Genomic DNA, 23,516 nt, shown 5'->3' on the forward strand with positions numbered 1-23,516 from the left:
CCTGTAACTGTTTAAGGCGAGTAACATCAACCAGTAGTGTGTGTTTGCACAAAAGATATGCGCAGTGAGAGTCACAGATTTGTGCCACTAAAGCAGCCTCGGACATACTGAACCTGCCGATACCACATATTTATCGGATTGGTGCATAAATTCGTAGCGTTTTTCCGTAAGGTTAATATACGCAACAGGCACACGTAACAGATACTTCAGTCATCAATAACATATTCCCCTTCACTATTTACAACAGTCTGCCAACGCTATCGTAATTTTCCGATTCCGTGATTGTAGAAATCGCGTAGTTTTGAGGCAAAAAACTCGTCGAGCCACGTTCGGAGCGCATTTTCATCCGGAAAGGAAGTTCCTTAAAGGTTGTTCGACAGAGAGCGGAAAATGTTGAAATCAGCGGTCGCAAGATCAGGTGAATAAGGTGGGCACGGACTGACTTCCAAACACAACTCCTGTATGGTGTTTTTTTTGTCAGTCTAGCAGAATACGAGCGTGCATAACTTCACGCAGTCTTCCTGGTCGTTGTTCCTGGATTGCGTCTGCAAGACGTCTCAGTTATTGACAATAAATGTCAACAGTGATGGTTGCACGTCGGGGAAGCAATTCTTAGGTACCAAGCAGTCACTGTCCCACCAGTTCCATAAAATCTTTTGTGGATGCGCGCAGGTCTTTGTACGCCGAGTTGCTGATCTGCTTGCACTAAACCATTCCTTTCTTTTTTTAGCACGGACACACCATATTTCGTCACCAATAACGATACAGGGTAGGAATGGTCGGTGTTGGTCACGAGACAATTGATGACGGCCGGTCTGTGTAGCCGTGCGGTTCTAGGCGCTTCAGTCTGGAACCGCGCGACCGCTACGGTCGCAGGTTCTAATCCTGCCTCGGGCATGGATTATGTGTGGTGTCCTTAGGTTAGTTAGGTTTAAGTAATTCTAAGTTCTAGGGGACTGATGACCTCAGAAGTTAAGTTCCATAGTGCTCAGAGCCATTTGAACCATTTTTGACGACGAGCAAGCAGAGATGTACATATGGCCATCCCCTGATTTTTGTGAATTTGGCTTAGAGTATGCAGTACCCTTACATCCGATTTTTTAACCTTCCCCATTGCATGCAAATGTTGCGCGGTAGTGGGGTGATCACAATTCATCACATTTGTCAGTTCTCGAGTACACTGAGGTGCATCATTGTGGATTAATGCTTTTAAGCAATCTTCATCAAACCACGAAGGTCTTCTTGAAAGTGATGAGTCACTAATATCGAAACGATGCTCCTTAAAACGGGAAACCCAATTTCTTACCGTGCTCTATCCAACAGTATTATCCGCATACATTGCGCAATTGTTTCTGCCTGCCTCTGGTGCTGTCGACCCTATGTTGCACTCAAACAGAAGAATATGTCGGAAATGTTTCGATTTCTCAAATTGGCTCTCCATTTTCTAGCGTCCTCAGCTCCATTGAGTACTCCAAATGACGAAATGACAATACGGAAACTCAAATAGCAACAGTGAACTAGAAATAAAAAAATGAGACTCGATAAATAAACCCATATCAACCGGAATAACAACATACAAATCGAAAACACTATTAACTTAAGCACCAACCTAATGTTTCGATCCTTACGTCGTCAAACGAGTGAACATAAACTACTCATCAAAATCTAGTTTGGATACAGTAAAACACTTATTATAGCAATTGTCATTACACCACCTGTGTTGGCCTCTCCATCCCACAACTAAATTGTCACCTTTCAACCTCACCCAGAACTCTGGCTACGCTACAGATCAGTCTGTCAAGACGATCTCCATTCCAAAAGACAACACAGAAGGAAAATAACGTCAAACCAGAGGAAAGGAATCGGGAGGGTCAGCCAACCCGTGGCGCCTTCAAAACTATGTTGAAGATGAAGTACACACTAAACGTGGAGCTGACTCACCTTGATGTGCCTGTCGATGAGCCAATTAAGCTCGATGTCGTCGTCGTCCTCACCGAACGGATTGATGAGCACCTCCGCGACCTTCAGCCATCCGATGTAGAAGCAGAACTGCAAGCGAAGGTCAGTGTTCAAATGTGGGTCTATTCTGTCGAATATTTGTCTTTGATAAGCTAAGGGTAATGCAAAACAAGGCTGCACAGAAATAACATTCCCAGGAGGTTTGGTTTTCCTCAAACCAATCTGTTCGATTTCCTCTTGTACCTCACCGCGATTTTCTGTAGAATGACTGAATTTAACACTGCATTTTTTCATCTTTATTCTAATTTCTAATAGGTTTCTTTAGATTTTCTTACCATCCTCAGTATTCAATGGAGTCAAGTTGTAAACTGTAAGCTTATTTAAAAGCCTTTCCGCAGTTACTTCTTTAAAACTATTAGCATTTTTATAAAACTGAAACAGTCATAACAACGGTTAAGTTATTTCGAGCTAGTTTCAGCCCCATTGCCGTTACAACTGCAGAGGAATTGGCTTAAACCGCACCGTATTTTATGCAAAGTGTGACCTTAACTAACCCAATTTTTCCTTAACAAGAAAGAAAACATAAGCAGCCACTGTGCGAATGTTTCCACTGTGGCTATGTCTTAGTAGCTTATACTTTATTACTAGCAGTTTATTTAATCTGTTTGCTTTATTCTCTACCAAACGAAATTGTTGCGATTTTGAAAATTTATAAACGGTATACATAAAAACGCACCTTTCTTCAAAAATGTTCCATGAATGCCCGCAGTTTACGGCTTTTCCGTGAACATAATGCAGTTAATGCAATGATATTCATTCGGTAAGGAGATCCTAAGAGACAGTGCTCAACCTTGAGGTAACGAAAGCACAGAACTGATAAGTGGCACCTTTCTGTGACTTATAACAAACAAATAATCTTTCTCGACAGGTATACACAAATTTTGCTCGAAGGGAACTGTGTGTATCCCGATTGGTTAACGTGTTTTTGTCGGCATAAGTCAGTAAATACTGTAATAGATTTTCCACTGTCAAAATTCTGTTACGTGTCGTGACGTATTAATGAAGTATCGTAATGTGATCAAGAAAACTATTTCAATCGAACGCAATATTTGTCATGTGCAGTTGGTGACAAAGTGAAACCAGTTAATGTCTGTGACTACATTTGATGCTACTATCTAGTTGACTGATAAGCTACAACATGGAGTAAGAGCTCACAAAAATGTAGCGAGAGTGGGTCTTACATGGGGAGTTTACTTCGACTGAGTCGATTCCATGAATATATCAGGTACGTCCAAGCATGACATTATACACAAATTTTGTATCCTAATTAATACCGAAAACTGACATGGGCGAAAGCATACGGTAACAGAAGCACAAATTTGTTTATTTATATAAGTATTACAAGCATCGACGAGCAAAAACGACGATAAAAGTCTTCTTCTTACCCTGTCGCAGGGATCACGTAACGCGCGAGCATTAGGGAATGTACACAGTGCGGCGTGTGGATGTTTGAATCACCTCTAAAATGGTGAGTGCATATTGCATTCAAATGCAATGACGACACGTGTAACACCTTCTTTAATAGGTACAACTGTATACGTAAATTGAAATTTGTAATGTGCTGATGCAGTGTTCTATTTCTTGTTAAGATAGTCCTTGGACGAATTTTTTTACACACTTCCGGATCATGTCGTAAATCTTGACAAGGCTGTACAATTGACAACCTTGTCAACCGGACTGATCTGGCGCTCCCCACTAAATAAGTGACAAAACAAATAGCATTTATGTACTGAATGTATATACTGTTTAAAGTAGCCAGTACTGGAACGGCTACGGTGTTAAACCAGTTCTTATTTGGAGTAATCTGAGTATTTACGATCCATCTAGGCACTAGTCTTCCATTCTGACTGCGACATAGAAGTGATTGTTAGATTTTTCGACGATGGCGGTACGTACGCACGAACCACGAGCATCAGAATCTCCACACTCGTGGGAGGGACCGCTCACCTGGAGCACAGTGAAGAAAGGGACGTACATGTCGAGCCCGCTCGCCGATTCCTCATTGCCCACGAACTGCCGCCCCATCAGCGCTGACATGAAGTACGTGTACACCGACAACGTCACCACCTGCAACATAATAATAATAACAATAATAAACTCAAGCCAAATGAGCATCACCATCATACAAATAACGACCATCATTAAAATCTTCACCACCGCCATCACCATCTTCACCACCACCATCATCATTATCTGAGTCATCACCCAAATCATCATCATATGAATCATCATCACATCTTTGTCCTCATCAGTACCACTATCTTCATCACCACGACCCCCTCGCCATCAATGTCACTACTGCATCATCATTCCATCCTCATCAAACTGTGGGCATGCACACTCAGAAAGGTTACAATCACCAAAGTTTCTCGAGGTATCATATTTGGTTAGATGTGTATGTGGATACAATAACTGGGGAAATCCGCAGTAATAGTTGCTTTGCGGAAAAAGCCTGTGGCCATGTTGATATCCATGTGTGCATGCGGGTATCTGCAACACTAATTTGATGTTAAAAATTTAAGGACACTTCAATCTTGCGATTTTCGCCTATTTGTATGTCAAATACATAAACAGTGTTTGTAAATCTATTATTCTTTTGTACATACTTTATATTTGCAAGTGCTCATTGCAACATTTATTACATTAAACAGTATAGAATGTTACAATAATTTTACATTATGATAAATTATAGTACGTTTGATAAACGAACTGCATTACCAACAATGAACAGCAAGCAAGGAATGAAGACAGTTTTTAACACTACTGCGTTTGGTTTCTCAGTGCTGCGGAAATCTTACAAATTACGTGAGGAAGTCTTAACTTTTTTCTTGGATCCTCAGTCTTCTTACTGCTTTGATGTGGTGCACCGCGAAAGTCCTTTCCTGTGCCAACACCTTCATCTCAGAATTGCACTTGCATCCGACGTCAATCACTTGTTGGATGTATTCCAGTCTCTGTCTCACCCTGCACTTTTTACCCTGACAGCTTCCTTAACTACCACGGAGATTATTCCTTGAAGCCCTAAGACATGTCCTGTCATACTGACCCTTCTTCTTGTCGACGTTTTCCAGATGTTCCACTTCTCGCCGATTCTGCGGAGGACTCATGTATTGTCTTATCAGTTCACTTAATATTCAATATCCTTGTATAGCTCCACATAGTAAATGCTTCTAGTGTCTTCATTTCCGGTTTCCCACCATCCACGACACAATTCCATACAATGCTGTGCTCCATACACACATTCTCAGAAGTACCGTCCTCAAATTACGAGTAAGCCCAATATATGGTACTAGAAGATATCTTTTGCCCCTGGATGCCCTCTTTCCTGTGCTAGTACGCGTTTTATGTTGTTCTTGTTTCATCCGTCATGTGTTATCTTTCTTCCGAGGTAGCAGTAGACTTCCTTCACTTCGTGGACCCCAATTTTGGTGTTAACTTGATCTAATGTAATTTCTGGTATTCCTCAGTGCTTTTCTTTGTTTTATTATCAATCTAAAGTGTGCGCTCATTAGACTGTTCATTCCATTAAAAGGTCCTGTAATAGTTCCTCACTTTCATGAATACAGCAATGTCATCAGTGAATCTTTTCATTGATTTCCTTTCACGCTGAATTTTAAACCCACTCCTGAATCTCTCTTTTATTTCCGTCATTGCTTTCTGGCTGTATTGGTTTAACAGTAGCGGACGAAAGATTAGATTTCTGTCTTATACCCATTCTATTTCGAGAATTTCGTTCTTGGTCTGCCATTCTTGTTTTTCCTTCTTGGTACTTGTACATATTGTATATTACCCGTCTTTCCCTGTAGCTTACTCCCATTTTTCTGAGAATTTCGAAAGCCTTGCACCATTTTACACTGCCTAACAATTTTCCTAAGTCGACAAATCCTATGAACGAGTCTTGATTTCTCTTACGTCTTCTTACCGTTAACAACACTATGTCAGAACATCCTCTCCAGTGCCTTTAGCTTTCCTAAAGTCAAAATGATCATCTAACAGGTGTTCAGTCTTCTTGTAGCTTAATAAACGTATCAATAATATGACAGACTATGCTGTATTAAAACGCAGTCATGAACTGTCTCTTGTTTCGTAATCAGCAAATAATAAATTTCGGAATCTCATTTCAGTAGACGAAAAAAATTAAAGCAAGTGCAAGCCTGCCGTTGGAGCTTCGTCACAGTGAGCAAGCGAAAATGGTTTACAATATTCTGATACTTCCAAATGCAAATCCAGATCAAGGACCTTAGGTGGCACGTAATCCACTTGTGGATTTGTTGCAAGTGAGGATAGCATCAGCTTTATCCGTACAGACCTCTAGTCATTTGTCGAATGTAGTTTTTTGATAAACAGGACATTTAGCTCACGTCTGTGAACTCACACACACACACACACATACACACACACACACACACACACACACACACACACACACACCACTATTGAAAATTGAAAATAAAACAGCTGCGTGATGTGCGATAGGCTAACGTGAAACAAAGGAAAGGGGTCGAACGAGTCGGTGAAGAGGGTGGGGGGAGGGAGGGGGGTGTTTTGTGCTCTCCACTGGCATTCAGAACGACTCGTCGAATAGAGTGGTGGTGTTCTATCCACTCGGGAATTATGAAGATCGTTATTTTTTCAAATTCCGTCAGCTTGTTGATAGTTAAATTCTTGTTGTAACAGTGCAATATTCTTAGTAAATATCATTTCTGCAGCTTCGTACTCTATGCAAATGTCAGAGGGTTGCCCTTAATAAGGTTACGTGTGATATCCATCCATGTTTTCCTAGCTACTAGGTACAAAGAGTTTCATAATGACATAACAGAAAATTAGTTGCCAATTATTTGTCAGGTAAAAGTACCACTGACCATTTTCGTTACTGTGAAGACTAATATCATTCTGCACAACAGTAATCGCATAAAACATTCGTTGAACTGGAAACAGTTCATGAAAGACCTCGACACTGTTTAATGTATCGTTAGCAGTGCTCGTCGCAGGATAACGTAGCCGTATCTACTCATGAACAAATGAATAAACGTTCACACAAGAACTAGAGAACAGTTAAATAGTGCTCTTGTACTTCTCCTGAGTACCTGTCGCGTTCTTTTCTTTTTTCCTTCACAAACTTTCGTTTGAGTAATTCAGATTTGTTCTCTTAGGCTAGACATTGTCGGCAAATTACTATTATACGCTTGAAGACGGAGTGAGGGCGAAATCTGCATAAGGCAAATATGTGCAAGGATATGCCATTGAGAGAGGCTAGCTAGAGGCTCGACGGAGAACCTCCGCAAACAATGCAGCTGTATCCTTCGGCTGCGGGAACTACATGGAAATCACTGTTAGTAGGTTACTGTAATGTACGGATACGATGCACAGGACATCGTGAAGGCTGAGTCCTATTTCAGCATCCCATCAACTACTGCACTAACAGATGGTTTATGCACAAGGACGGAAGAAACGAATGCACTTTTGTAGAAAAGAACATGCAGAAAAACGTTGGACAATACATTGTAAAGAAGGGAAGAGTCCCAATGAACCTGTCTGAAGTAGGTGATATTACGACCGGATCTGTCGTCGGTTCCTTACAAAACAAATTGTACTTTTCATTCTTAGATGTCCTCATGTCTACCATTGAGTAAAGTTTTTTAATCGCGGGTGAGTAGAAAAGAAAGTCATGGCAAATTTTTATACTGTGACTCTAGCTGTGCATTTAAATACGGGTTCCAGAAGTCTCACGATGCTGTAGGAACAATTACCACCAATTCCGGTAAAGAAAAATAAAGATGTGCCTTGGACTCCAAGTATGGACATCCGTACAAGGTGGAGGACGGGTCGTGCCGATCCTGGACACAGATTTGATCTGTCAGGAAGGTTCAGGAAGAGAAGTTCGATAAGTGACTAAACTATACATGTATCGTCTAAAGTTCAGGGGTCGTCACGTGAAAGGACAATCACGGATTCTGGCTAAGGCACTAACGTCTAATTCGAGAGGACCGATTTCCTTAGTCTCTTCCACGAATGCAGGGATGCTTCTTTAACTAACTAATTCCTGTCTCGTCTTCTACAAATTTCACCAACCTCTAATGACATAAACGGAACGTTAAAATGTAAGCATTATTTCTCCGCTTCTTCCATGCTTTCTTTCCTCCCCTCGGACCGATAATACACGCAGTCAAATAAAAACGAGTCAAATGGAGAAAAGTAAGTAAACCACCGCCTTTTATTTCAGAAGTAATCGGCTCAGCTGTTAATACTTTTATGATAAATAGCCGACGCACATGGTAGCACGGTTGTTTCGAGAACGATCCAGAAGTTTTGCTGGGAAGCCCTTACACGTCCTCCATACAGTTCCGAACTGTCTCACCACGATTTCTAAATTTTTAGGTCCCTGAAGGAAGAAATACATTCGTGGCCGTCGATTTTTTTTCGAACGAAGAGATGCACGCGTTGGGCACAATCATGTTTCAGCAGGCAAGTACAAACATTTTTTCCATGCAGGCGTTGACCGTCTTTTCTCACAGTGCGATAAGTGAATGAACAGTTTTGGTGATTGCTTTGAAATAATAAACAGTTTATTTACTTTTTTCCATCTGTCTCTCTTGCATTTGACTGTACCTTATATGTAATCATAAACACAATTATGCGCGTGTGATGCAGGGTCGGAAACCTCAAGCGAAGCACAGTAGGAGGTCCTGTATTGTCTGCAGATCAACTTTTTGTTTACTCCAGTTTTCGGCAGGGTGTGACAGTTTTCGTGCTCTTCCTCCTGAAAGCTCAGCGGTGTACGAAACTGAGCGCGGAAACAGCTAACGTCTGTAACAGTTAAAGTCTACAATGTTGTGCTGTGTTGACTCTGAAGCCCCATGTCTTCTGATCACGAATGCGTCGTAAAATCCTAATGAAAGGGCGATGTTTAGCGCGGGGTACACAAAGCAAAACCTCCGTACACCCCACGCTAGCGAATATTTTCCCCTGTATTAAATAGCTACGAGCAGACATAAAATGTTGGATAGTGATTAATCAGTTTCAAGTGACTTGTCAGAGAAATCGTTTCATTCTAGCTTACACTGATGAGTCAAAAAAATGTGACCTCTGCCCATCACGAGATGGAATGTCGCCTGGTGGCGCTCTGAACACGGACACGTGATGCGATAAGAAAAGCATATAAACCAAGCAGAGACGAATGGGAAATCATTCTAGCGACGATAATGGCCGCAAACGGGGAACCCAGTGACATACGCGACTTCGGAAAAGGGCAGGCTGCCATGGTCCGGTTGGTTGGTTGGTTGGTTGATTGATTGGGGTTAAAGAGACCAAACAGCAAGGTCATCAGTCCATTGTTCCAGATGTGGTCCATTCAGATAGTGAGACATCTCAGAGAAGTCAGAACGATAAAAGAGAAAAGGCTAAAAAACGTAAAAGTGCAGTCATGTCGTCAATGGTAAAAACAAAATGAGGTAAGTCAGCAAGAGAGCGACCCCAACGCTATGCTAGAGGCAGGAAATATCCCACCTCTGAAGCAGTAGAGGCAAGACCAGCTGCGACTTAAAAGCGTGCAACCGCTAGAATGTAGAAGTGCATATGGGAAAAGGAGACTAACCAATCCTAAAAAGTGATAAAAACAGAGTAAAAGGGGGAAGAAAAGAGGATCGCGGCCAGGGAGGGCCGTCGGGAATCTCCAAACACAGCTTACAGTGGGAGATACCCCAACGCTCACCGCCCTGCCCCAACACCACAGTGAGAGTAAAAACTTTAAAACTGAGAATAAAAACCACTTTCCCGGAGGAAACCGAGAACCAGGTCGACCATCCGGGAATCGTCAGCCAAAATCAAAGGTAAAGTGCGGGGGAGTCTGTACTTAGCACGCAGAGCCAAAAGAAGGGGGCATTCAACCAAAATGTGGGCTACTGACTGGAAGGCTCCACAAGCACAAAGTGGCGGTGGCTCATCACGCAAAAGAAAACCATGGGTCAGCCTGGTATGGGCCATGGTCCGGCGTCTGGATACGAGGTGTTCGGAAACGGCGAAGCTGGTCTGGTCTGCTGTTCGAACGCCACTGTTTTGACGGTCTTTAGAAGGTGTTCGAAAATGGCGAAACCACGAATAGGCGACAGGGTACTGGACCTCGTGGATGTCCGAGACCTGCCCCTCTGTAAAACAGGATAGGCGGCGATCCGTGGCAGATCTGACGGCAGAGTACACTGCTGGTGCAAACACAAAGGTTCCACATCAGAAAGTTCGATGCACATCTACTGAGGTAAAAACAGCCATTGGGTAGCGATATGCACATACAAAGATGGCAGTAGTATCGCGTACACAAGATATAAAAAGGGGGGGGGGGTGCGTTGGTGGAGCTGTCATTTGGACTCAACTCTATTCCTCTGAACCCGTTGCCGACGCAATTATGGCCCGATGACGGGAATTAAGAGACTTTCAACGCGGAATAGTTATTGTATCTAAACGCTTGGGACATTCAGTATCGGAAATCATTAAGGAATTCAATACTCCGAGATCTACAGTGTCAAGAGTGTGCCGAGCAACCCAAATTTCAGGCAATCTCTCTTACCACAGACAAGGCAGTAGCCGACGGCCTTCACTTAACGACCGACAGCAGCGGCGGTTGCGTAGTTGTCAGTGCTAACAGACAAGAAACACAGCGTAAAGTAACCGCAGAAATCAACGTGGGACGTACGACGAACGTATCTGTTAGGATAGTGCGACGAAATTTGGTGTTAATGCCGCGCGGGATTAGCCGAGCCGTCTAAGGGGCTGTGCGGCTGATCCCGGCGGAGGTTCGAGTCCTCCCTCGGGCATGGGTGTGTGTGTTTGTCCTTAGGATAATTTAGGTTAAGTAGTGTGTAAGCTTAGGGACTGATGACCTTAGCAGTTATGTCCCATAAGATTTCACACACATTTGAACATTTTTTGGTGTTAATGGGCTATTGCAGGAGACGAACGACGCGATTGCCTTTGCTAACAGCACGAAATCGCGTGCAGCACCTCTCTTGGGAACGCGACCGTATCAGCTGGACCCTAGACGACTTGAAAATCGTAGTCTGATCAGATGAGTCCCAATTATAGATGGTAAGAGTTGAAGGTGAGTTCGACTGTGGCACAGACCCCACGAAGCCATGGACCCAAGTTGTCAACAGGGCACTGAGCAAGCTGGTAGTGGCTCCATAATGGTGTAGGGTGTGCTTACATGGAACGGACTGAGTCCTCTAGTCCAACTGAACCTATCACTGACTAGAAATTGTTATGTTCGGCTACTTGGAAGACTATCTGCAGCCAGTCACGGGCTACATATTCCCGAACGACGATGGGACTTTTATGGATGAAAATGTTCGCTATTGCTTTGAAGACTGTGGACAGCGAGAGCGAAGGGTTTGGCCAATCAGATCGCCCGATATCAATCCCATAGAACATTTATGGGACATAATCGGGGTATTAGGTCGTGCACAAAATCCTACACTGGAAACACTTTCGCAATTATGGGCATCTATTGAGGCAACATGGCTCAATATTCCTACAGGGCATTTCCAACGACTTGTTGAGTCCATGCCAAGTCGAGTTGCTGCACTACGCAGAGCAAAAGGAAGTCCGCCACGGTAACCCTTAGATGTTCCCGCGTTGACCCAACAGCATCGTCCAGTACGATTGCAGCGGGCATGTGACTATCGAGATTAGACCGTGGGTCAATGGAAACCTGTCGCCTCGTCGGATAATCACGTTTCTAGATACACCAGGTCGATGGTCGGGTCCAGATACGCCGTCAGCAAGGAGAACGGCTGCTCGAAACAGTGTGCAATGGACGCAAATCGATGGGTGCAGTATTATGCTACGGCGTACACTCAGATGGGCTTCTGCGGATCTTCGAAGCCACAGTGACAGCTGTGGACTATGTAAACATTTTTGCAGACCATTCACATCCCTTCATGTTTGATGTTTACCCTAACGGTGATGGCAACTTCTATCTTAATTCCTTTTCGTGTCACAAGGCCAGAATCGTACCACACTTGTTTGACGAACGTGATAGTGGATTCATGATCGTGTCTGAGATGGAGTACATCTGATACGCTAAAGGGCGCCAATGCAGCACCCACAAACGACTGACCCCTAATTTACGAAACTTGCGTGACTTGGGCGTAGGCATCTGGCGCCACTCTCCTGAAACCTATCATGGACTTGACGAGTCCATGGCACGCAGAATCGAATCTCACAATAGTCACAATGTTTTAGATAATCAGTGTAAGTTACTTATGTATGGTATAAAACTGAGCGAACTGTTGGCGTAAGACTACTTTCAAAGTTTTGACAGTTAAATGTAGAAATTAATATAATAGAAATTTGGTATACGAAGTTGGGTAGAGAAATCATGAATATAAAATATCGATTTTTAACTACACTTCTCCCAACTCGAACCCAGTGCTGTAACAGCAGAAATAAACAAAATGAAGGCCAAGTCTACGCTAATAACTACTAATAGATAAAGTTCTCATTTCAGCAGCAGTCTGTTGAAACTCAAAAAGAAAGATCACAGAGGAATGTAAATACTGACATACATATTTTGGCGAAGATTACGTAAGTTCATGACGGGGCCTTTCACGCTAGTGACGCGCTATTACATTTAGCGAGGACAGGCTTCGACAGTTTAGAGTCGAGGCACGTAGCGAGGTTAGTGTTTGGTCTTCTTACCGTTCACGGAACAGGAATTTAGAATGGAACTCCAAGGCCACATATTACGCGAAAGCGTCCACACAGAAGACGGAAGTTTAAGAAAATATGCGGGCACTTGGTGGGAGGGGCTATGTGCGTTGAGCACAGGACTCCTTTGGGAAGAAACCCTCTGCTCCTGTCTCCTTCCTCTTTACGTTTTTGTTTTCTTCCTAAACTTATGAAAATCTGTGTAAGTTGCAAGTATTTTCCTACATTATATTCATGTTTCTATAAAATTTCATACGGTACGTGACAGTGTTTTTCAGTTACTGCTGTTCCCTGGAGATAAGAATACTTTCCAAATTGTAAATGAAAATTGTCAAAATTTTAGCGTTACTTCTGTGAGATGCACGTGTAAGCATCATATTTCTTGCGGATGCATAAAATGTAAATACGTTTGAATGAACAACAATGAGCCACGGTGAACGACCACAAAGATTTTGAATGCAGTAACAATTTTACATGGCGGGTGGAACTTCCTTAGCTAGTAGCTTTCACGTTAGCAAATATAGTGAAGATAGTCCTAAGTATCATCACTCCAAATATGAATCAGGATGATTATATGAAGGTGAAATCGTAAAGTGGTAGGGGGTGTGAATGGGGGCTTTCAATGCAACTATACTTTCTGCACATCGCTGGTGAAGATTTCTTTGAGAACGGGAGGAAATCTTCACCAGCACGTACGGGATCGATAGGAGCCAAAGTGATGGAAAGAGGAATTAGGGAGGGGAGTGAATTGAAGGTCGGGTTGGTGGTGATAAGGAGAGCAGGCTAGGATCAAAATCAGAACAAAACGGCAACTTTTACAAGAATATAGTTGTCTGCTTAGGAAATTCTGCCTAGTTTACGCGAAATTGTAGCGAACTGGCGCAGTAAATACGCATTGGGCACTTATCGAGAGGCTACGGTCGCAGGTTCGAATCCTGCCTCGGGCATGGATGTGTGTGATGTCCTTAGGTTAGTTAGGTTTAATTAGTTCTAAGTTCTAGGCGACTGATGACCTCAGAAGTTATGTCGCATAGTGCTCAGAGCCATTTTGAACTTATCGAGAGGTAGTTTAAATAGCGTTCTGTAACAGAGATTTAAGTCCCATTTGGTTTGCCAAAAACCTTTAGGCGAATACCACGGTGATTCCTTTGGAAAAGTAACTACTGGTCCCTTAATCCAACCTTTCTAATGGTGGCAGTGCTCATTTTTTTTCTCCCATAGGGTAGAAACAGTTGAAAACTCGTTACTGTGAGTCCTAGGTTTCGGGTTATAAACCCATTTTCTTGCACACCACTAATCCCAAAGATGAGAACCATGTAAAGATAAATATGTCAATTTCTTAATCTATTGATTCTTGACTTACATTGTAAAAGTTTCTCTACTGACAATTTTGACACAGCTACATATGGATTTACAAAGATTATTAGGACAGCGTTTACAGTTATTATGACTAAACATACATTGGACTAGAGCTAAACACAGCATTGGGAGTTTTTTGTCATTATCTAGTTATCTATGAAAACACTAAGGGTCTTCTCCCATGTAGAGGTTGTAACATTGTCCAAAAGGGGTGAATAATTGAACTGAGTTAGCTCATTCAGTAATAAAAGTGGGGATATACTAATCTGTCCCTTAATTTCTAACGCTTCTAAACGAATGAGATTTACACCCTCTCCCTCTCTGTGTGCGACGTCTACGTCTGATATGTATTTGTGGTTTACGTTCAAGCAATGTTCGGCAGAGGATGAATCTGGCTTCATTAATCTCCAGCTTCTATGATGTTCCTTGAGCCTAGCACAGATTGGCCCCCCAGCCTGTCCACTGTAGCAAGGACAACATTCTTGGCAGATGAATTTATAAGTCCCAGTTTTCATGATGCCTGGTTGCTTACCGTTGAACTGAAGAACCTCTACCTAATATCCATGGGACTTAGAACATCACAGAGAAACCCTTTGCCTTTAAAATGATGCTTGTCCTAATTGAAGTTGTACTTAGGAAACGCAAACTACACCAAAATAATAAAATAAATTCCCTTTCCTGTCCATAGCTCTACTCCAATGTATGTTTAGTCATAAGTATTATAATCGCTGTCCTAATGAATTTTGTAAATCCATATTTGACTGTGTCAAAAGTAAGAACTTTTATAGTTTGAGTGAAGAATCGAAAGATTATGATGCTGACATGTTTATCTTCGCAGGAGAGCTTCTGTAAAGTTTGGAAGGTAGGAGACGAGATACTGGCAGAAGTAAAGCTGTGAGGACCGGGCGTGAGACGTGCTTCGGTAGCTCAGATGGTAGAGCACTTGCCCGCGAAAGGCAAAGGTCCCGAGTTCGAGTCTCGGCCGGTGCACACAGTTTTAATCTGCTAGGAAGTTTCATGTTTATCTTTGCTTGGTTCACATATATGGCATTAGTTTTGTACTGAAAAATGGGCTTATAACTCGAACTGTAGGTCGTACTGTTATAATAAAGTATGTGAAACGAGACTAAACAGAAAGTGTTTCACACTATTGTGTGTCTGCATTTGCTTAACATTAAAGTGAAACTGGCGTACTGCACAGAGAAAGACCTAATCTGATTCGTCAAGCCAAGCCCAGGTAAGATGAGAGTTGAAACCCAACATGGAAATAAATAAAATAACCCACTGATGATGATACGTCAGCACCAATACATGCCTGTACAAAAGACAACTTCTTTATCTACCGCTCAAGAGGTGACGTGAAATTACTTATTTGTTGCACTTAGTGATCGATGAAAGGGATACCTGTGGTGACTATACAGGGTGGTCCATTGATCGCGACCGGGCCAAATATCTCACGAAATAAACGTCAAACAAAAAATCTACAAAGAACGAAATTTGTCTAGCTTGAAGGGGGAAACCAGATAGCGCTATGGTTGGGGCGCTAGATGGCGCTGCCATAGGTCAAACGGATATCAACTGCGTTTTTTTAAAAATAGGAACCCCAATTTTTTATTACATATTCGTGTAGTACGTAAAGAAATATGAATGTTTTAGTTGGACCACTTTTTTCGCTTTGTGATAGATGGCGCTGTAATAGTCACAAACATATGGCACACAATTTTAGACGAACAGTTGGTAACAGGTAGGTTTTTTAAATTAAAATACAGAGCGTAGGTACGTTTGAACATTTTATTCCGGTTGTTCCAATGTGATACTTGTACCTTTGTGAACTTATCATTTCTGAGAACGCATGCTGTTACAGCGTGATTACCTGTAAATACCATATTAATACAATAAATGCTCAAAATGATGTCCGTCAACCTCAATGCATTTGGCAATACGTGTAACGACATTCCTCTCAATAGCGAGTAGTTCGCCTTCCGTATTGTTCGCACATGCATTGACAATGCGGTGACGCATGTTGTCAGGCGTTGTCGGTGGATCACGATAGAAAATATCCTTCAACTTTCCCCAAAGGCCGGCCGCGGTGGCCGTGCGGTTCTGGCGCTGCAGTCCGGAACCGCGGGACTGCTACGGTCGCAGGTTCGAATCCTGCCTCGGGCATGGGTGTGTGTGATGTCCTTAGGTTAGTTAGGTTTAAGTAGTTCTAAGTTCTAGGGGACTTATGACCTCAGATGTTGAGTCCCATAGTGCTCAGAGCCATTTGAACCATTTTTTTCCCCCAAAGAAAGAAATCCGGGGACGTCAGATCCGGTGAACGTGCGGGCCATGGTATGGTGCTTCGACGACCAATCCGCCTGTCATGAAATATGCTATTCAATTCCGCTTCAACCGCACGCGAGCTATGTGCTGGACATCCACCATGTTGGAAGTACTTCGCCATTCTGTGATGCACTGAAACATCTTGTAGTAACATCAGTAGAACATTACGTAGGAAATCAGCATACATTGCACCATTTAGATTGCTATCGATAAAATGGGGGCGAATTATCCTTCCTCCGATAATGCCGCACCATACATTAACCCGCGCCAAGTTCGCTGATGTTTCACTTGTCGCAGCCATCGTGGTTTTCCGTTGCCCAATAGTGCATATTATGCCGGTTTACCTCCGATAATGCCGCACCATACATTAACCCGCGCCAAGTTCGCTGATGTTCCACTTGTCGCAGCCATCGTGGTTTTCCGTTGCCCAATAGTGCATATTATGCCGGTTTACGTTACCGCTGTTGGTGAATGACGCTTCGTCGCTAAATAGAACGCGCGTAGAAGATCTGTCATCGTCCTGTAATTTCTCTTGTGCCCAGTGGCAGAACTGTACACGACGTTCAAAGTCGTCACCATGCAATTCCTGGTGCATAGAAACATGGTATGGGTGCAATCGATGTTGATGTAGCATTCTCTACACCGACGTTTTTGAGAGTTCCGATTCTTGCGCAGTTTGTCTGCTACTGATGTGCGGATTAGCCGCGACAGCAGCTAAAACACCTACTTGGGCATCATCATTTGTTGCAGGTCGTGGTTGACGTTTCACATGTGGCTGAACACTTCCTGTTTCCCTAAATAACGTAACTCTCCGGCGAACGGTCCGGACACTAGGATGATGTCGTCCAGGATACCGAGCAGCATACATAGCACACGCCCGTAGGTAATTTTGATCACAATAGCATACATCAACACGATATAGACCTTTTCTGCAATTGGTAAACGGTCTATTTTAACACGGGTAATGTATGACGAAGCAAATAACGTCCGCACTGGCGGAAAGTTACGTGATACCACGTACTTATACGTTTGTGACTATTACAGTGCTATCTATCACAAAGCGAAAAAAGTGGTCCAACTAAAACATTCATATTTCTTTCCGTACTAGACGAATATGTAGTAAAAAATGGAGGTTCCTATTTAAAAAAAAAAAAAAAACGCAACTGATATCCGTTTGACTTATGGCAGCACCATCTAGCGGCCCAAACATAGCGCCATCTGGTTTCCCCCTTCAAGCCAGACAAGTTTCGTTCTTTGTAGTTTATTCGTTCGCTGCTTATTTCGTGAGATATTTGGCCCGGTCACTATCAATGGACCAACCTGTATAGCTACATTACTGACTCTGATGAGCATACGATCTACATGCATCTAATGTATTTTAGGGACGAATATTGGTGAAGTCTTTGCAGTATTGCATCAATTAATTGGAAACTTCTTTTGGAATATCGATGTCGCTATGTTACATGCTGATTCGCTCATATGTTCTTACGAGACAAACGTTAGCAATGACAACAGAGAAAACATGAGCAGGTAATTCGCGTGAGGTTCTGCGTACGTAGTCCAGCTGTGTTTGGAACTGGCTGCTCGATCGTAACGCGACCATACAAACGTCAGGTGGGTGTGGTCGTCATCGAAAGTAGAAGACCGGAGCATCTGCGTAAGTTGCTAGTATTTTTAGCACTAAAGCCGCGATCCCTTAGTTGCCGCGCGAGCTGAGCCTGCTCTTAGAACGGCAGAGACTTGTACTCTTGGGAGACGTAAAACCGTCGAGATTCGCGTCGCGCATATGCGCCGTAACTGGACGAGTTATAGCCGGCGCGACCAATAAAACGTGTAGGACGTTTTAAACAGCCAGCTTTACAGCCCTTTGTTATCGGAGTGCGTAAAGCCGGCCACCTCGACGTCGCGACGGCAGCGGCGCTCGCCCTATGTAAGCCTGGCCTATGCGCCGTCAGCGCCGCCCGCCGTCCGAGTCCGGGCGTTGCACACAGCCGCGCACTGCTTCTGATAGCTCTATCAAGCCGGCGGTGAGACCGCGGGGAAGGACGTAGGAATGGCGATTATCACCGAAACAACCGGCTTTTGATTATATCGTTTTTTTCCCCCCTCGACACTTTAACATGACTGTCAAAAGCGCTTAAAGTATCCGGCTTCTGAAATAACCCACTTTCGGTTTTTTATTCTTATTATTTCCTGTAATAAACGCAGAAATCGAACAAACGTTGGAAATTTTTGACTCTCTCAGTTTCAAAATACATAGAACCAAGAATATTAAACAGACAATAAAAGAAAACTTACAAGGGGAGGCCACGACGTTGGGATCACGGATTTACTACAAACTTTGTACATCTTCAGTAGTCCATTAAAACAAAAAAAATGTGCACGCAGTAAGGTGCACTACTCTGGCAATTCCGAGAAAATTTTAAGAGAAGTCTTACGTGCCTATTATGTGACTGATGTAAGCCGGCACAGTGGCTCGGCGTGTTCGGTCAGAGAGGCGGTGGCCCTCTGTAATAATAATAAAAAAAAAAACTGAGCAAAGGAATCAAAGATCAAATCGAACGGATGTCATGTGACGTCCGCCCAGAACAAACGCAACGAACAACACCGAACAAAATAAAGAAAAAGTGGTCAGCATTCGAGCTTCGTAAGAGAACATGTATGAGACAACGTTCGACTCCCGCTTAAACCTTCATTTTGGTAGTGCAAGTGTCAATTCCGTGATATTCAAAAACTTTGCACCTACACAATTCGTTCTTGCTACGTCAGTAACGTCTCACTGCTAGGCAGATTAACTGCCTAATGTGGCCTGCTGCTTTGTCTGCAGCTCGATGCGTTGAGGTGCAAAGTAATTCCGGGTCCCTTACCAGATTACATGTAAAAGGTTCAAATGGCTCTGAGCACTTATGGGACTTAACTTCTAAGGTCATCAGTGCCCTAGAACTTAGAACTACTTAAACCTAACTAACCTAAGGACATCACACACATATATGCCCGAGGCAGGAGTCGAACCTGCAACCGTAGCGGTCGCGTGGTTCCAGACTGTAGCGCCTAGAACCGCTCGGCCACCCCGGTCGGCCCATGTAAAAGGGATTTCGTAAATCGCGACAGGCATACATTTTCAGGGAAACTAAGCGTTTCTTCATTTAATGTCGATTGCTATAAACATGTTAGTTCTAATAATTAATTTTAATTAAAAATAGTGAGTAGTCAAATAACATTAAATTCACTAAAACTTTATGCAAATACACGTGCTTTTTTAAATTATATCACCTCTCTAATTTCATGACCAGTAATGAAAAAAATAAAGATTAAAATTAAATTTCAGCGAGAGTCTAACCGTCGTCTCATTCACGTTCGTCTTGCGAAGCTCGACCGCTAAACACTTTTTTTTTCTTTTTTTTTTTCGTTGAATTTGGTAGTGGGCGGGCTCCACATGACAACCGTTCAAGTTCATGGTTGATCCCTTCATTCTGTTTTATTACAGGGAGAAGCCAGCCCTCTAACCGAACACGCTGAGCTACTGTGCCGGCAACCACTTCGCCTACATGAATTCTAACATCCAGCACCTACGAACAGGAACATTCGCTACATTACAGACGCGTAAAATTTCTCTTGCGATTTTCTCGGAATCGCCAGAGTAGTGCACCTTACTACTTCCATATTTGTTGTTTCAATCGCCTACTGAAGGTGTGACCTTATGGTCGTGGCCTCTCCTTGTTAACCTGTCCACCAAAATTTTCCTACTTATTCCAGTTTTCTGAAGATCTGCTCAAAACTGAAGTTGTAATCAGGGATCATACCACAGTTTGGGCATTACAAATCGTCAGTGCTAGAGGGTGAGAACTAAGGTTGAACAACTGTTTTTGTGTTAATTTGTCCATTTTCAATGGCTACAAGCAGTCATAGGCACATTACGTAGACACAATTTATTACTGTTTCCGTAATTTCCTTCCTCTTTTATTATTTCGTAGAAATAGCAAACAAGTCTTTAATTTTTTAAAGAAAATAAAGTGCTGTACTTCTACGTTACTTCGTAAAACCATTTTCAGACTAGGGCTGATGCCATTCTGCAATACAACGGATGTTCTGCGCAGACAGCGAGAAACTACAGTGTAAACCATCCGGGGTCAAGTAGTGCATTCTGCCATCGGATCGCCACATTGTCTACCGTGATTCGTCACTCCACACAACGTTTTTCCACAGTTCAATCATCCAATGTTTACGCTCCTTACACCAAGCGAGGCGTCGTTTCGCATTTACCAGCGTGATTTGTTGCTTATGTGCAGCCGCTCGGCCATGAAATCCAAGTTTTCTCACCTCCCGCCTAACCGTCATAGTACTTGCAGTGGATCCTGATGCATTTTGGAATTCCTGTGACATGGTCTGGATAGATGTCTATCTATTACACATTACGACTCTCTTCAAGTATCGTCGTCTCTGTTAGTCAACAGACGAGGTCGGCCTGTACGCTTTTGTGTTGTACGTGTCCCTTCACATTTCCACTTCGTTATCAAAAATGGCTCTGAGCACTATGGGACTTAACATCTGCGGTCATCAGTTCCCTAGAACTTAGAACTACTTAAACCTAACTAACCTAAGGACATCACACACATCCATGCCCGAGGCAGGATTCGAACCTGCAACCGTAGCAGTCGCGCGGTTCCGGACTGCGCGCCTAGAACCGCTAGACCACCGCGGCCGGCACACTTCGCTATCGCATCGGAAACAGTGGACCTAGGAATATTTAGGAGGGTGGAAATCTCGCGCACAGACGTATGACACAAGCGATACGCAATCACCTGACCACGTTCAAAGTCAGTGAGTTCCGCGGAATGCCCCACATTCTGCTCTCTCACGATGTCTAGTGACTACTGAGGTCGCTGATGTGGAATACCTGGCAGTAGGTGGAAGCACAATGCACCTAATATGAAAAATGTATGTTTTGGGGGATGTCAGGGGATATGTGTGTGGATGGCCATGGCTGAGAAAGAAAGAAAGAGAGAGAGAGAGAGAGAGAGAGAGAGAGAGGAGGAGGAGGAGGAGGAGGAGGAAAATGGGCAAAGATAGGTGGAGGATGAGACGGAAAGAGATAGGGGGACAAGCGATGGACTAAAAGAAGGTTGGAATAAATAAATACATGAGAATAGCCGGGTACTCCGCTAGTTTTATATATTATGTTAGATGAGAAAGTAGATATTTTGGGGTTGTCATTGTACTGCAAAATTTTCAGCAGAAGTATATATCTCAATTTCAAGTTATCTATATTCGCGTCTACCATATACTTATCGTTGTACAGTAAAATAAAGAGAAATGCACTAATGTTGCTGTAGCACCACTAAATGATTACGAATGTTCCTGTTGACTGACCACTGCCTACAAGGTAGTATGAGGAGCGAGCGACTTATGGTTTTCAGACCTATCATCGGCATGTCGCCACTCTGTGAGCCGTTATTGCTAGTAGATGAATTCAGAAGTTACCGCTGCTTCTTAGTCAAGCAGCTCCTCATTTGACCTCACGAGACTGAGTGGACCCCGTTCCACACCATCTAGGCTCCAAAAAACTCAAACAGGTACGAGAAATCTATCTCAGGTCCCTCCACACCGTAGGCAGCGACGCTTGCAGTTTGGCTACGGAGTTGATCTGAAGGCGATGGTAAACACAGGGCGACCAGACTTCCGAACTCAAAATATGGGATCCAAATTAGAAGTTAAAATGAATTTTGTGGAACCTTCCGTTAATACTGTAATACTGTATCTATACAGTAGACTATGTCTATAAAGTACTCTTTTCATCAGTCCATAAAGCATTTGTAATAGAGGACACACTTTGTGTAGCAGCATTAGTGCCAGGTAGAGCTAGCAAAAATCAAGTAAGGAGTTGCAAATTCTTGCAGCAGGTATTTTGAGATGCAAGGAAGTTGAAAATGATAGACTTCGATCAGTTTGGTTCAGTCAAACAATGAGTAGCGCGTCAGTGTATTTTCTGGAACAAATGTTCTGTTCTAGAAGATACACTGCTTACCTATAAAGGTATATTTTCTTTAGTCTTTGGGTATGCTCATATTTGTTCATTTGGTTATGCTACATGTTACTTAAAAGCAAGCTGTTTCAAAATATATGGGATTGTTAATAGAAAACGAGACAATGCACAGGGTGTATTTTGACGGGACAATTAAGCTAATAAGTAAGAACTTTCAGCATTGCAGCGCGTCAGCAATCGTTAAGTATCGAAATAATTATAAAAAATCCGCCTCGATTGCACAAACTACCAAGAGCGTTTCCTGGCCGCGCGCATGCGCAGTGTTGACTTGGTACATATGTACCGCGCATTTGTAAAAAAAATTATGGGGTCTTGCCTTTGACTATGCCTATTTAGGCCAACTGTTTTATATTTGTTCTGAAGAAGGCGTGGTTACCCACGCTGAAACCTAGGTAAACACCAGGTAGTTTGTGCAATCGAGGCGGATTTTTTATAATTATTTCAATTAAGCTAAATAAGGGACGATCCCGTGAAATACTTGTCGTCTGGTTGCCCTACCGTGACATCAACGAAATGTGTGTCGCTAGAGAAAAATAAAATAAAATAAAACCTAGTGTTCTGCACAAGGCAGCATTTTCAAAATATTTTGTCGTTAAACAAACAAAACACTGAAACAATCAAGAAGTTTTGATAAAGAAGAACTACCTAAAGATGATTTAGAAATGAATGACGAAAGTGAAATTAGCCTTTGTCGTCAAACAAACACTGTGAGTGGCCAACCTACGTATGTATATTGACACTGGAAGCGTTTATCAACTTAGATCAAAAGCCTTCCGATGCATGCAGATGTAGCAAGAGATCTACTCTACCACCAGAACAGACCGTGAAGTTCTAATGTGTACACCAGTGTGTGGGTTTACAATCTCAAAAGCAGAATTGAATGTTCCAGTGCGTATCACCCTATCGACAGTTTTTATACTTTTTACACACATGATGGGAGATTATCTCTCTCTCTCTCTCTCTCTCTCTCCACCCGCAGCATTAAAAGCTAAAGAGGGCTTTATTGGGTTTCCATCCCGTCTCCCGTTAACCGCTCTGACTTGCCGGCGCCCCTTAGCAGCCTCAGCTACAA

General features: G+C 42.9%; 1 protein-coding gene and 1 non-coding gene across 2 annotated transcripts in view; one reads left to right on the forward strand and one right to left on the reverse strand.

Moving 5' to 3' along the window:
* LOC124612973 (bestrophin-4) overlaps positions 1–23,516 on the reverse strand; it is a 566,407-nt gene that overhangs the window by 60,812 nt on the left and 482,079 nt on the right. The window contains exons 6-7 of the mRNA XM_047141502.1: positions 3,967–4,086; positions 1,942–2,049 (exon numbers count right to left, since the gene is read on the reverse strand). Coding sequence (XP_046997458.1) covers positions 1,942–2,049; positions 3,967–4,086 — 228 coding nt within the window. The remainder of the gene's footprint in view (positions 1–1,941; positions 2,050–3,966; positions 4,087–23,516) is intronic.
* Trnas-cga lies at positions 14,993–15,066 on the forward strand. Its single transcript has one exon. It is a non-coding gene; the product is annotated as a tRNA-Ser (tRNA).

This window comes from Schistocerca americana, chromosome 4, assembly GCF_021461395.2.
Source record: "Schistocerca americana isolate TAMUIC-IGC-003095 chromosome 4, iqSchAmer2.1, whole genome shotgun sequence".
Taxonomy (NCBI): Eukaryota; Metazoa; Arthropoda; class Insecta; order Orthoptera; family Acrididae; genus Schistocerca; species Schistocerca americana.